The sequence below is a fragment of the Lathyrus oleraceus genome, chromosome 4, assembly GCF_024323335.1.
Source record: "Lathyrus oleraceus cultivar Zhongwan6 chromosome 4, CAAS_Psat_ZW6_1.0, whole genome shotgun sequence".
Classification (NCBI taxonomy): Eukaryota; Viridiplantae; Streptophyta; class Magnoliopsida; order Fabales; family Fabaceae; genus Lathyrus; species Lathyrus oleraceus.
In genome coordinates this window covers 369068630-369085295 of record NC_066582.1, presented here as the reverse complement: position 1 = coordinate 369085295, position 16666 = coordinate 369068630, and the positions used below count along the sequence as shown (strand labels likewise).

The 16666-nt window shown below is 37.6% G+C and overlaps 1 protein-coding gene across 1 annotated transcript; it reads left to right on the top strand.

Moving 5' to 3' along the window:
* The first annotated feature begins 2174 nt into the window (after positions 1–2174).
* Positions 2175–3303, top strand: LOC127135541 (U11/U12 small nuclear ribonucleoprotein 31 kDa protein). Its single transcript, XM_051062206.1, has one exon. The coding sequence runs from the start codon at positions 2220–2222 to the stop codon at positions 3051–3053; it is 834 nt and encodes a 277-aa protein (XP_050918163.1). The 5' UTR covers positions 2175–2219; the 3' UTR covers positions 3054–3303.
* The last annotated feature ends 13363 nt before the right edge of the window (positions 3304–16666 follow it).

Below are 16666 nucleotides of genomic sequence, written 5' to 3'. Positions count from 1 at the left end.
AAACACGTCAATTCAACTCGTCACCCCGCGTGAGCAAAACCCTTTCAAAAAGAACACTGTCAATCCTTTCTAATGCGCACAACAAACCAGTGCTAGAGCCTCCACCGAGAGTAGACAAGCCAGTGTTTAGCCGTTAGAACGCCGACCTACACAGTCGTTCATCAAAACAAAACACAACCAATATTCGTAGTAGCCCGAACTACGAATGCTCTGATTTCCTTATTGCACCATAAGGATACGTAGGCAGGAGATTGCGGTATCTTCGCGAGCACACTAATAAAAAACCTCCCATTTCCCCCATCCTGAGGTCTTCATCCACATCTATCATCAATTCTAATTACTCGAAGCAAGCAGATAAACAGTCAATTAACAGTCAAATAGCAAAATCAGACTAAAAGGTTCCCGTTGAGTACAACGGACGTGAGGGGTGCTAATACCTTCCCCTTGCGTAATCGACTCCCGAACCCGAATATGGTTGCGACGACCATTATTCTTATTTCTAAAGGTTTTCTCGATATTTTCCTATTCCTTCATTGGAATAAATAAAGTTCGGTGGCGACTCTGTTTCGAACAACATTTTTTTTTCCGCGTCCTATCGCGAGGGATCGCATTATCATCTTTTTTTGAGGTGCGACAATTACATGCGACTCTATATGACTAATGCACAAATACAAGCTATTCAAAATCCTTTGATTCTTAGTAAAATTGGTGTCCCCACAACGACAATAAAGTGGATGAATTTTTCTGAAATGAGTCATCTTATATCAAATGTATATGACTGAGTTTTAGTTTAGTTTACAAGACATAGTTTTTCGTAAATCGTTTTCCCTCTGCTAAGTTGCCCTCCAAATAATTTAAATGGCCGGGTTGTCTTGATTAGACAGATTGCTACTAAGATGCATTTTATACAAGCTTATTTGAAACGAGGGTGTCCTCTACCACCAACATTCGTAGAATGGAGAGAACGTCTTAAGGAAGAAACATCTGAGTGAGAACTTTGCTTTTTTGGATAGGATGCATGAGTTCTAGAAATTAAATGATGTTGAAAAATAATACAATAGAAAAAAGTCTAATGCGAAAAGTTCAATAAATTTAAAAAGATGTCATCGATTTTGATGCATTTTAATCGTATGTACTTCTAATTTTGTTGATTCACTATGTTCATTTTTATTCTTATATCTTCATTTTAAGATGTCCAAACATAATCTAAGCGTATAAATAAAGCATTACTTTTGAAAACAAATTAATTGTTGAGTTTCTAGTAAGAGATGAGTCCTCTTCAATTCTGGACAAATTCTACATAAGAGTTTTTAAATGTTGTGAAACTGAAGTTATTAGACTAAGGTTTTGCTTAAATTGATGCAATGAGATGATATGAAGTGATATGAGATGAAATAGAATAAGATTACATTGTTTGAGTTAATTAAAATCAGATCTAGTATAATAAAATTTTATTATTCTATTTTATTTCATTTCATCACTTTTCATTAGCATTGTTTCCCTTAGATACGAGGAATAAAAAATTACATCACTTTCTACTAGTATTGATCACTTTCTACGAGTATTGTTCCCTTTAATATGAGCAGAATGAAAATTTTCATCACTTTCCATCACTATTGTTTCTCTTTTATATGAGCAGAATCAAAAACTTACTTTGTTTTTATCGCTAATTATTCAAATAATAAAGTAATAAAATTTCTGATTCACTCTATTCTATTTTTGCTAAATTTCAATAACTCTATTTATCTTAAGATATTAAAATATAATCTAAAATAATATAATAAAATTGTATATCTAACGAACTAGAAATTTTTGTCTTAAAAAATCTAGCATCATACTAACAAAAAATCATTAAAATTTATATATGCAGATGGGTGGCTGACCAATTAAACAAAAAAATATTAAAACATAATAATTTTTAGTTTTATGCTATCTTTACAAGTACTCTGGCGGTGAGCAAGTTGTCCATTTACATATGGATAGTACTTCTTATAAAAAAATAAGAATGGATAAAACCATATATAAAACCAATCCAAAATATCCGGATCCATGTCAGATCCGCTTGGAGTTTCGCTTCACTTCTCTAGGGTTTCTCAAACGCATTATAGAATCTCTCCACTCTCAGATTTCCTCTATAGATTAAAGAAGCATCGGAGAACTAATTCCGTCGCCGGAAACCGAACGCCGTTGCCGGAAACAAAAAACCTGAACCGAAAAAAATGTCAAGCAAGAAGAAACACAAACGAAAACACAGCGACAACGATGAAGACGACGACGTTTTCTACTACCGCTACTGCGCTTCGTCCTCAACCCCCAACACCACCACCGGCACCACATCCAGTAATCAACCCCAATCAAAACCGAACAACAAAGGATCATCAATAGGAGGAACAGGTGAACCCTTAGCACCATCAAAATCGACGCTATACGTTTCTAATCTAGATTACTCCCTAACAAACTCCGATCTCCATACGCTCTTCTCTACTTTCGGCCGCATCGCGCGTGTAACCGTTCTCAAAGACCGTCACACGCGCCTAAGCCGCGGTGTCGCGTTTGTCCAATTCGTTTCTCGTAATGACGCCCAACGCGCCGTGGCGGAGATGAATAAGAAGATTCTCAATGGAAGGACTCTAACTGCTTCTATTGCTGCTGATAATGGACGTGCTCCGGAGTTTATTCGGAAGCGCGTGTACAATACTGAGACTGCTTTGTGTTATGAGTGTGGGGGGCATGGTCATTTGTCGTATGAGTGTCCTAAGAATCAGTTGGGGCCGAGGCCGCGGCCTCAGCCTAAGAAGCCGCGACGGGGATTTAGTGGGCTGAGGGATAGGGATGGGGAGGAGGAAGGTGATGAGGAGGAGGAGGAGGGTGGTCAGATTGCTGCGGAGCAGTTTGACGATAATTGGGCTTCTGTTGTGGATGATGAAGCGGGTGAAAGGTTGCTGGGGAGAAACAGAAATGATGATGAGGGTTTGGACAACAACAAGACGAAGAAGAAAGGGAAGAAAGCTGGGTATTTCAGTGATGAGAGTGATCATGATGATGATGATTGATCATGACTATGTAGCATTGACACTTCAGATTGAAGGTGTGTGTTTGGTATTCCGCATTACCGCATTATTCAACTAGTCCTGTGTGTCGTGTCTATATATGTGCCAGTGTTTCATAGATCTAAATGGCAATTTTTTGTTTTTATCAAGATATGGTGTAATTGATGAAATTGTTTATATGTTGTTGGCTTGGTTGGATGTGTTTATGGTTTTGATCACAAGCACATGTTAGTTATTAGTTATTGTGGTAGTAATTAGTGATAGTGGTGGTGAATTGGTGATGAGCATTTTTGTGTATTCCATATTTTCATAGTTAATGAATGATGACAGACGAGTCTCTTATTTATCGGCTTAATTTAGCATTCGGTTTACCTGTAAAACAGAAAGGAAAAGCCTGTTCGTTATGTTTTTTATTTTGGTTCAGTTAAAACATGTAATGTAATCAAATTGTAACACCCTGGTTTACTTTATGCACATCTTGTTATCATATAAGTAAGGTTTTTAATTACAGTTGTGGTGGTTATGTTATGATATTTGATATGTAGAATATTGTAGTCAGATATAGCTGGATTTGATGTGGTTGTTGAGATCTTGAAAAGCATAGGTTGTAGACTTGTAGTCACAATTACTGTCGCCGTTCTTGTGGAAAGCAGTTTAAAACCATGGGTAACAGTTCTTCTGATTACCTTTACTCTTTGATGTCTACTGAGCATTTTTATGCAGATTGATGAGTATTTCTCAAGTTTCTCTTAGAATGCTTAAATTGCTTCTCCCAGAGAAAATGTGGTATCCTTTTCATGCATAATCACTTGGCTGAGCTGGAGAATAATACCAATTTGTGCCTCACCCTCGACACTAGGCTTTAAATTATAGGTTTAATTATTCTGTAACTTTTTGAACCATGGGCTAATCTTGAATGTCATTGTAATGATATGTAGAAAAAGAAATTGGTTATTGTTATGCTATTTCCTTTCTTTCTGAATTATGGCTTTGAATCGGATTAAGTATAGTTATATTATATGGAGTTTGGGGTCAATTGTTACTGTTGTACTGTTGGTTTTAAGCATTGTTGGTTTTGGATATATCTATAACTCTGAAACCATATTCAGTTGACAGTTATATATAACCGATAGATACCATATTCATGATTGTCTATATACTTTTGTATGCTCATATTTTTTACTAATTGAATCATTGTCTTATGGCACAAGTTAATGAAAATAGTAGAGTTCATATCCTCTATGAATAGGATTAACATGAAGCTTGATTACATAGTACGATAATTGTACTCAGATATAAAGATATTGGGAGTTTTGTGAAATTCAGGATATCGGTTTCTTGAATTTTGTTGAAGTTTGAGCAGATTCAAATAGGATTAATATGGGTGTTCTTGAAGAGGAAGTAGGTAAAAGTTTGGAATTTTTTTTCAAAATAATAATTATTTTTATTTTTTTTTCAAAATAACTAAATATTTTAAAAAATTATCAAAATAACAAGGTTTGGTAGAGGATGCGTCAGATGAACTGGGGCACCCCCAATGCATAAAGAGGAGGCGTCAATAGCATTGGCGCATGCATTGCGCTCCTCATGAGGAGGCGCCAATACTAGTGGCGCCTGCATTGGGCCTCATGAGGAGGCGTCAATGCTAGTGGCGCCTAGGTGCATTTGGTTGTGTGGGCGCTAATTCATCTGGCTGCATGTGATGGTCATGTGGGCGTCAATCCCTCAAGCGCCCACATGTTTTGTCCGTCTCTATAAATACCACGCATTGGATGCAATATTTTTCACTCAAACTCATCTCCTAATACAATTCAACCACCATCAATTTCAATTTTCCCTGTTTCAACAATGTCTGCATACATTCAAAAACAAAGTGCTGATGTAATATTTTCTGCCGTTGCGGCTCCGGTACAGATTCGACTTTGGAACACAAATATGTTTGAACGTCTTAATCGGACGTTGTACAGTTGGTTAGAGGGAGAAATTGGAGAGGGTGAACGGATTAGAAGAATACAATGGCTTGTGTCCACGTTCAACCAACACGGAGAATTACGCGAATTGGTGGATATTAAGACAGACCAAGACGCTCGTAGGATGATGCATTACATGTTCAAAATTGTTTTGCTGGTTGTAATTGCATAGTTCTTGTATTTGTTATAATTATATGTGTTACTGTTTATGCAATGGTACTTTCGTAACAGACGTCTAATATGAAATAAATTTAATTTTTCATATATTGCAATAGAGGTACATGTAAATTTATCTGGTTGTGCTCATTCTAACACTAGGACAGTTATTACGATTGTGACCTAGTTGACGGCATGAACTACATAGTCTAACCATTTTGTTCGCCGTATCCATTTCGGTTCGAATTCGGATGCTGTTTGGGCGACCCTTTTTCTTCCTTCGCATAACTTCGTTGTGCCAGACGATGTCCCCTTGATATTCTGGCCAATAATCCTCTTTTGCCACTACGAAAAAACTAATTTTATAAACATTTGAAAGACTGACGATTTTGTAAACTTCAGATAACAAGTATGATGGATCCCTTCGAACCTTTGAGCATGCCGCAAGGACATGGGAGCGGGGGTACGAAAGGCTTGGAACTTTCTGCAGTCGCACTAACCTCTATCTAGTTCGACTCTGTACTGTCCCATCGGCATGCCCTCATTGTGATCCATGGACTCGACAACACTAAACCAACCTTTACTTCGGTCAAAGACCGTAACCACATGTGTGTTTGCTTTGGCAGCTTCATGTCTGATGAATTTCATCGAAGCATCACTGAACAACTGTCCAGATTGCAACACTGAACTCCATTTTAAGCGTCTGGTTTCAAACAACGCCCTTAGCCTGAAATATGTAGCATGCACCAAAGCGATTATTGGTAGGTTACGGATGCCTTTGAAGACAGAGTTCATTGATTCCACAAGATTTGTTGTCATGTGGCCCCAACGTTGACCGTTGTCGTATGCCCTAGTCCACTTCTCCAAAGGAATACCATGGATCCACCGTACCGCATCTTCGTTTGACAATCTTATTTCCTTGCGGTAGTGTTTGAAAGAAGGTTCTGATAATGCGTAACCTGCATTGACAACCTTCTTCCGCAACGTCTTATCTTTGATTTCCCGCATGAAATTCTGAGCAATATGTCTATTACATAACACATGCGTCGAAGGAGGATTTTGCCAGCCGTTGTCAATGTTATTATATGCACTGATGATTGAAGGGTGTCTGTCGGAGATCAAACATAAGTTAGGCTGAGGTGCAACGTGCAATCAGAGATTTCTTAGGAAAAAACTTCATCCCTCAGCAGTCTCCCCTTCAACTAGGGCAAAGACGATTGAAAAAATATTGATGTTCCCATCTTGTGCCACTACCATCAGTAACGTTCCTTTGTATTTTCCGTACAACCATGTACCATCAGTTTGTATAATTGGTTTATAGAAAGAAAAACCTATGATACCTGGTTGATACACCCAGAATAGACGGTGAAATATTTTATTTCCAACAGCACACGTACCATCTGGTGTATAGGCGGACAATTTGTTTCCAGCTTGACAATTGTCCCGGGAGCATATTGTTTTAGAGCCAACAAGTATTTTGGAAGTTGTTTGTAAGACTCCTCCCAATTGCCAAACACTTTTTCAATAGATTTTGTCCTAGCTATCCATGCCTTCCTATATGATGGAGTGTACTCGTACTCTGCCCTAATATGCGAGATTATTGTACTCACCTTTAATGATGGATTGTCGCTAATAACAGATAATATTTCATCACATATTAGCTGAGAGCTTAATTTACGATGATCCTGGATTGGGTTTGTCAGCATGCATGTGTGATCTGGACCCAAGCTGACAACATAAAAGGCAGTGCTCTTCCGGTACGAAGCTGACAACATAAAAAGGCAGTGCTCATTCGGACAATAAACTTTATACCTCGATGCGTCAGTTCTGTCAACTCTGAAATCAGCTGATAGTTGCATGTGGAATTTCTTAATGGCTCTTACACATTCCTCTTTTGTGCGAAATGTGTCTCCTTGTTTCAAAGATCCTTGCATCTGCACGTAAGGATTGTACCATACATCTGCTAAAGGTTCATCTGAACCCAAATTTAACCTTGTCATCTGTTGGGGTGGGAAGTATACATAACTTGTTGGTATTGGCTCCTCTTCCTCTTCAGCTTTCACCATCGAATCAACCATGATCTCAGATTCTTCTTCTTTGTCATCTAGAACATTCACCTCAGCTTGTCCGTCATCAGTCTCACAAAACACTTGTGACTGATCAATGTACAGAGACACCTGTTGTTGATGTGGTAATATATACAACTCTATATCGTTGTAACCAGATAGTTCGTGACTGACAAACATATGCTGAATATCATCATCATCTCGAATCTTCTTCTGATAAAATTTAACCTGGTTTTCTACAAACCAAACCGGATTTTTATAGATGATTTGGCCCACATTACCGCATTGCAATTTCTTTTCTATTCTTTGTTTCAGATGTGAAAAATTTGATCGTCGATTTATTGTAAACCGAGTTACCTCTGTGTTTCGAAAACAAAAACCGAACAACTGATGATCAAATATTTCACCTTCGACATGGGCACTGATCATGTAATGTTGTGTGGAAGACATTTTGTTGAAATATTAAATATGTAGATATCTTTAAGGGAATTGAATGCATTGCTAAGTTGTTCATCCACACAACATAAATAATGTTTCATTGCTAACTTGGTCGTTGCATTGATAACTTGGTCATTGTTTGTACAAACTTGACCATGCATGTAGTAGAAAGAACCAACCATGCAGAGAAAAGAGTGACAAGAACACACATGCGCCTGAGCCCTGAGATTCCCACCTAGGCGCCCATTCCCTAGGCGCCATAAAATAACTGGGGCGCCAAAAGGATGGGTGCCTCTTCACAAAAATTGGTCTTATGCGCCACTAGGAAGGGCGCCCCTTCCCATTGCCCTACACTAAGGCGCCAAGAGGAAGGGAGCCTCTTCCTTGCATGTGAAGAATCACATGTAGGCGCCAAGAGGAATGGCGCATCTTCCCTTACATGTTGATTCTTCACATGCGCCTAGAAGAGATTCCTCACATGCTATCTCTCACATGCTTTCTGAAGTTTGTCGTTCCCTTGTCTTCTCTTGCCATTCCATGCAACCAATCACATTCATCTTAGGTTGCAAACCTACTCACTCATTCATCTATAAATAGCCTCTCATATCAACAATATCAAATCATCTTCATCAATACTCAATTATATTCTTCTACCACACTTGTTTCCTCTACCACACTCAAGCTTTGCAAAATCAAATCATGTCTTTGTTGACTATGGGCGATGAACATAGAGGCACGCTCGAGAATATATCGGCATTTGTATGTCATCTCTCTCTTTTTACTTTTTCTATTTTTAGTCTTATACCTTTGTTATCTATGTTTTTCTTACTTCTTATAGAGTTGTGCTTGTTGATTATGTATTTCTTCTTCTAATTGCATTTTCTTACTTTTTTATTATTAGGATCCGAAGCGGTTTAGATGTCGTGTACATGAATATGTACCCCACGATCCTTTAATAGAACCATATATTAGAGGATGTGGATTTGGAAATCTACTCAACATTGTTTCGTACTCGGTGGACTACAAGTTCATTCTAACTTTGTTGGAGAGGTGGAGACCCGAGACCCACACATTTCACCTTCCGATTGGTGAGTGCACCGTCACACTTGAGGACGTGTACATGTTGTTGGGTCTCCGTATAGATGGAAAGGCAGTGAATGATCGAGTTAACCAAGACAACAATATCTGCAATGAATTATTGGGTGCCCATTTGCTAGACGACGAAACTGAGGGAGACACGTCCGGTCAAGCAAGGGGGCAAGGTATAAGTTTAAAATACCTTAAACAATATTATGCCAGTATAGTAATTCCCGACGATTCAACCGAGTATGAGAAAATAATAAAAGCTTGGTGTTATATTATGATTTTATTTGATAATTTTTTGTTTCCAGAAAGTACAGGTAATTTTGTAAATATAATGTATTTACCTTTATTACGCAACATTAATAAGGTAAACACTTATAGTTAGGGTTCAGCTGTATTGGCCCATCTATATAGTGCAATGTATAGAACTACAAAAAAGAATACCTATATTTTTTTTCATGTGCGTATTTGCTTCAAGCTTGGGGTTGGTCAAGAATGTCGTCACTCGCCCAGATAAATGAGCGCCCATTCGTGTTCCCGTTTGCCACCAAGTAAGTCTAACACTTTACCATTCACCATTTAGTTAATTATATTTTATATTATAATTAATAGTAAATAATATTTTTCACTTCTTTTTTATCTTAGGTGGTCAGTAAGGGGAATGAACTACAACAGGTGTCTGAAACACGTTATTGTAGTCTATCGAAATCTATTGGACCACATTGGACATGACGATGTAATAATCCTACCCAACTATATTTTAATTTAAAAATACTTCTCAAATTATTTTCCATCTAATCGTTTCGTATTGTTTTACAGTTTGTCTGGAGGCCATATCTGGGTCTGGATCATGATGTGAACCATGACGATGTTGCAGTTTGGACAACAAAGACACCGGTTATCCGATTCACTATGGTGGAAATGCACTAGAGTGACCGGGTCAAACTGCAGTTCTGAATGCTACAACAGATTCCAGAATCTCCCACGTGTTTGGGGAATTGACATCAAAAAAGGGTTGATGCACAATGGGATTATTCTGATTGGAGAGACTTTGCAAAAGACATGTGTCGTCCATAGAGGAATCAAAGACAACACATCTTGAACGAACCAGATATCCATGGGGTAGATCGGTAATAACTCAACAATTTGTATCTGAGCCGCGGTATTTGATGGATCCACGCCAACATGCTTCGTCATCGTATGCCCCACAACAATTCACCACCCAACACCAATGTGAACCCACCCAAACCCAACAACCAACCATACAACATCAACCAACCACATACACACAACAACCAAACACCCAACATCGCAACCCGTTCATGCCAACCACCCAACAACCAACCATCCAACGTCGCAATCCATTTATACCTCTCACTCAAACACAAAACCAAGAATCAAACCCCGCAACCACAACTGTCTATAGCCCAGATGATTCATATGGGTCACTTCATCGTAGCCCCCCATCAATAACACCCAACCATTGTTTAACTATAGTCGCCCCAGAAACCATTGCTTTGTTTCCAAAACGACTCAATGACCCAATTTGGGCAACTGTATCGTCCCCAATTCGCTCAACCACAACGCCCTAACTACGATGACATGGGCACCGAACTCCATTACGGAAGCGCCGTTGGCCAGAGCCCCTCCGGATACTGGGAGCAAATGATGACACATCTATCAAATACCGCTGGATCTTCCGTTGGACCTTCCAACCAACCATCGCTCGATCAGGTCAGCACACAAAGACCCCAAACACCTCAAGAAAATCGTGGGAGACCTAGGAGATAAACTAACGCACCGGGATGTGGAACAGGGGGACGTTATAATCGGACGAGTCATTAGTTTATTGTCAGTCCAATGTGTTGCACCCCAAAATTTGCCCTCTACTTTTAACTCTAACCAATTTTTCATTTCACATTCATTTGCATCATCTTCATAGCATAACATTTTTTTTTGTCTTAATATTAGCCGGAATAATTTCTCGGAATTTACAAACAGACTGGTCAAATTAACTTTTTAACTGTGCCTAAAATTAGTCAACAAAAAATGTCAAGTTTAAATTTGCAAATGTCGGTAACATTAATCTGCGGTTCACGTGGTTTAATTTGACATGCTAAAAATATTTTTACGTCTATTTTTGGTCATATGTTGATCAGTCTGAGCAGTTTAAACGGTCATAATTTTTATTGCAAAATCCGACCAAACGCTGTATTTTTCCGAGTCATTTATTTCGCGCTGATTATTTTGACGTGTTCATTTTATTTTTTTCGAGCATTTTGGTGCCCGACTTTTATTTTTTTTGAGTCTATTTATTTTTATATTGGGTCTAGAATAAATAAATAGGTTAATTAGTTTTTATTTTAATTTTAACTATTTTAATTATTTAACTTTATTCAGTTTTTAATTTAATATTGGGTTTCAAAATAAACTTAGGCCCATTATCATTAACCTAATTTGTTCCTATATATATTTACTAGCATGACTGATAGAGAGAGGCAGAAAGACAGAACAAAAAAGAGAAACTGAGAGTGGCTGATCTATACTATCGTACACACAGTTTGGTAATAGTTTATATATGATATATACTTTATCTATTTTGTTGATATATTTGTTACTGTGTTTCAAATACATGTTCATATATGTAACTAGTATATATATATATTTCTATTTTATGTTATAATTTGATTATGTTTTCGGATCGGATCGTGTCAATACGCCGTTTTCACATATACGTGTATGAGGCGTGACATTTGTGTTATCCGATCCAGTTGCGATGATCGCAATTTTGTGCTAGCGACGCCGTTGTTTTTTAATTCATATTTTTTTGTTTTTTTATATACATATATTTAGATCTGCACATTTTTTTTCATAACTAACTACCCTGATTTTTTCTAAACCCTGACAATTTCGCCACAAACTCTAAATTTCAAACCTAAAACTTTAACCGTGTTGTTTCCTCTAAACCATAAACCTTTTCTTAAACCTTAACAAACCTTATTATTATTTCCTATTTTCACTCATTTTTATGTTATTCATACACTGTAACTGCTTCGCCCTTGTAATATTTTAAGTTTTAACTTGTAATATTTTCAGTTTTACTTTTCGCCATCTTTATTATGTAACTGCACCAAAGCGTTGTAATAATTAGGGTTTTATTTTTCTGCCATTTATTTTTCTGCCATTTAAATTCCTGCCCTTGATCCTATATTAACTGCGTGGTTTAGTAATGTAGGGCGTGAAAACCTACTAAATTAATTATTTAATATTTTTTCTATAACCTTTATATTTTTTTGTAAATAAATAATAAATACTAACTATTTTAATAACTTTTTTTATTACTTACTTATAATAATAAATCCTTATATATTTTGTAAATAAAATCTAATTGTCCATTTTTCTAATTGAATAATAATAATAAACCTATTAATCTAATAATTTGATATTTTCTATAATCTTTATTTATTTTGTAAATAACTAACTTAATATTTTTTCATATAACTCTTTTATTTTGTAATTTGTACATTAATGTATTTTAAATTCTCTTATTATTACTAATTTATTTTAAACTCATATTTTTCTAATAGCTTCTAAAAAAAAGTCTAACTTGTTTAACCTAAAATAATTTCTTTTAAAATTCTAACCTTTTTATTATCACTTTATTATTATTGTTATTTTATTATTGCTTTATTACCATTGTTTATTTATTATTTTATTATTATTTTCTTTTATCTATTCTATTTTTGCTTCATTATTTTCCTTATTTTAATTTTGTTTTATTTATAATATTAGGAACAAATGTATAGGTTGTAAATTTATTCTTTCTCGCCTGATTATTATGTATCTGTCCCATAGCCATGTAATAGTTTAGGAATTTATTTTTCTTGCTTTTATTTTTGTAAATATTTATTGCGTGGTTAGTAATTTAGGGAGTGCAAAAAAAAACTAACTGTAAATAATTGAACTTAGAAAATTAAATTCAAGACAAATATCTGAAAAATAACACTCACACACGTAAGTCGATCTTTGATCGCCATCTGTACTTCCTAGGGTATTCCTCTTGGTTGCCTTCTTTAAATGGTCAGGTCCCTCGAAAATAGGGGTGTCTTAAGCAAAGTCCTTCAAACAGAAAAATCATCAAGTCCCTATAAACTTAAAAGATCAAGTCCCTACGAGGTTGCCTACGATATAATGATCTTGTCCCTTCGGTAAACATGATGATAGTCCCTACGAGTTGCTAAAGACACCCCTTATGTTGCCTTCATTGACCATACGATGACCCTACGCCCGTCCCTTAAACACATCCAAGGTAATGACTACCTATTCCTTAATAATAGGGACAGTCTTACCATTGAAAGAATATACGAGAACACGAAAGACTTAATCTAGGGTAGGTATCTCATAGTTACTTGCTCACACATTTCAAAATTACATTTACACCTCACAATTTCTAAACTAGGCTTTGTATACACCCATACGAGGGTCATTACAAAGTACTTAAAGAAATTTTTCTAATCACACACTACACTCTTGCAAACAAACAAAGTGAGCTAAGTAACTAAGAGCCCATGGATAACCATGGATATAAAGGGTGCTAATACCTTCCCTTTGTATAACCTACCCCCCGAACTCAAAATCTTTTTAAGGTCTTTCCTGTTCTTTTATGTCCTTTCCTTTTGGATAAAATAAAAGTCGGTGGCGACTCTTGCTATCCGCAACATTTAACTAAAGTCAGTTCTCCCACCGTGTTACAGAACTGGCGACTCTGCTGGGGATCTAATAAAAGAGGGGTACCCTTAGGAATTAGATCACTTTAAAATTGTTTGCCTTGTTTGCTTTATACTTATCTGTTGGGTGCTCTTATGTGTGAAAGACCCTAACCCGGATCTAGTGTACCTTAGGTAAATGGCAATAGACCAAGGAAACTGTACGGCGTATATCGATATGGTTGATCTGGTGGCCATAGTTAGTGTGACTTCTTGGTTGGTGCTTATGTTCCTTAAGCAAGTTGAGGATAATATGAGGCTGCCATATGTTGTCAATACACTAACTGACTTTTAGAACCCTAGTCATCCCATCTTGGCCTTTAGAAAGTAGTGAGATAACCGGCTTTGGTGAAGACTGAAGTTGGTTGATACTCGATACTACACTCATTGAGATCCTAAACTTGGAGGGTTTTGGTTGGCAAGTAAGTTGCCTACTGAACAACCACCCTTGTGAAGGATCAATGATTTTGAGATCCCTTAGAACCTGGTTACTTTTGTAGGACAGGATGAATCAACTAAACTTCAGGGGAGGGTACTTACCTTTAAACCTCATGCAAGCCTTCAAACCTAGGGCTATTGTGTGACTTGTTTGTGTGTGCCACATGTTTGTGATTGAGCATAACATCATAGCATCATCATGCATCATAAGCATAGCATTTTCACTAACCATTTCAAGGACCAAAGGATTTATCTTTGTTCTTTATTGCAGGTCATGGCTTCTGCTCATAGGAATACTATCCGGATCAACTTTGTAGGAATACCTCCTAAGCTTAAGGAATTGGTCTCTCAAGTTTCTGAAAACTCCAAGTTCATCAAGAGGCATGGTCACCTACTGAATCTAGCCACTTCAGGGTTCAATGAAGACATGATGAGTGTCCTGTTTCAGTTCTTTGACCCTAAACATCATTGCTTCACATTTCCCGACTATCAGCTGGTTCCTACAATGGAAGAGTTCTCCAAGCTTCTGGGTATACCTATTCTTGATCAGAAACCCTTCACAAGCTTGGAAAAAGAGCCTAAACCTGAAGTCATTGCTGCAGCCTTACATTTAAAGAAATCAGACATTGTCCTAGAAACAAGGAGTGGAGTTAAGGGTATTCTTGCTAAGGTATTGATGGAGAAAGCTCAAGTATTCCTGAAGGCTATGAGTTATGATGCTTTTGAGGAGATCTTAGCCCTATTGATTTATGGCTTAGTACTGTTCCCCAATCCAGACCAGTTCATAGACGTACACGCCGTCAACATATTTCTGACTCGCAATCCAGTGCCTACATTACTTGGAGACATCTTACACTCTCTTCATACCCGTACTAAGAAGGCACGAGAAACTCTGATGTGTTGCATACCTCTATTATCTAGGTGGTTTATTTCTCACCTTCCTCGATCAGTGATGAAGAATGAACAAGGGTTCTGGTGGTCCAAGAGGATTATGTCACTTTCTCATTCAGATATTCGTTGGTGCTCTAGATCTATGGAGAATGTTACCATCATTGACCGTTGTGGGGAGTTCCCTAATGTGCCACTCCTTGGCATAAGAGGGGGCATTACGTCAGTTTGGTTACGCTCGGACTGATGGTCCTCATGACATGCTTATTCAGGGTATTGTGTTCGACTACGAAAACAATCTTCAAGGTTACCGTCAAAGGTTCATACGAGCATGGGGTAAAGTGAACAAGGTTGACAGCAAGACTCTAGAACCCAAGTACACTATTCCTATGGAACCATATCTCAGATGGGTACGATCTCGTGCTCAGACTCTTATGATGCCATATCCTGCTATCCTGCCAGTTACCATGGAGCCTGTTGCTGAAGGAGATACTTCTTACATCATTCTTCATCCAGACATGCCCACTGACATGGAAGAGTTACAGAGGTCCTGGATCCAGTTGAAGGAGCAAAGAGATACTTTTGAGACTCATTACAAGGCAAGTCAGGAAAGAATCCTGGAGCTAACAAAACAACTTCACGAGGAGCGGAATCTCAACTCATACCTCAACACAAAGAGGAAACGTCCATGGGAGACTTAAAACCCCATTTTTTGTATTCATTTCATTTTTATTGTAAGCCCAAGGGGCAAACAAGTTTATTACTAATAAAAGCTTACTTTTTGGTGGTTTACACAAATTTAAATCCTACGGTCCTTGAAAACATTGCATAAGCATCTACATACCATATTATTGCATCACAGGTTTCTTATGAACATGTATCTTATCTTCTCGCTGTTTATTTCAACAGAAATGGCTCTTGAACAGACTGTCAAAGATCTCCAGGCTCAGAATGCACAATTCCAAGAGTTGATTCTGAATTTGTCCAAGGGGCAAGATGAGTTGAAGACATTGCTGGCTAAGAAGAAGAAGAAGACTAGAAGATCAGGAGGCCTTATCAATCTGGGAAGAAGATTCAGAGGCCCTATCAAGACAAAGGAACAGGTTGATGATTATGAGTCTGAAAATTCTGAGAAAGAGGGAGGTGGTCCCCATGATACTGTGGGAGATTCTGATTCTGAAGCAAATTATTATCATGATCCTAATGAAGATAAGTACAAGATGCTGGTGGATAGAATGAATGCTATGGAGTTACAAAAATCTTCTGGGCTGGATTTTGAAGATCTGAGTTTAATATCTGGAGTGGTTATACCTATTGGTTTCAAGGTTCCTGCTTTTGTGGTGTATGATGGTGTCTCATGTCCCAAGCTGCATTTAAGATCCTATGTCCGGAGGATTCAACCACATACTGCTGATAAGAAGTTATGGATTCATTTCTTCCAAGAGAGCTTGTCTGGAGCTCAATTGGAATGGTACTATCAATTGGAGAGTGTCAATATCCGTGATTGGAATGATCTTGCTGAGGCCTTCTACAGGCAATACCAATACAATGCTGATTTAGCACCTACTCGCATGCAGCTACAAAGCATGTCAATGGGTGCTAAGGAGAATTTCAAGGAGTATGCCCAGAAATGGAGAGACCTGGCTGGCAGAGTTCAACCTTCTCTGACTGACAGGGAGCTAGTGGATATGTTTATGAGTACGCTGAATAGTCCTTTCTATAGTCACCTCATTGGAAGCTCATCATCTGGTTTCACTGAGCTGATAATGACTGGAGAGCGTGTGGAAAGTGGTATAAGAAGTGGTAAGATA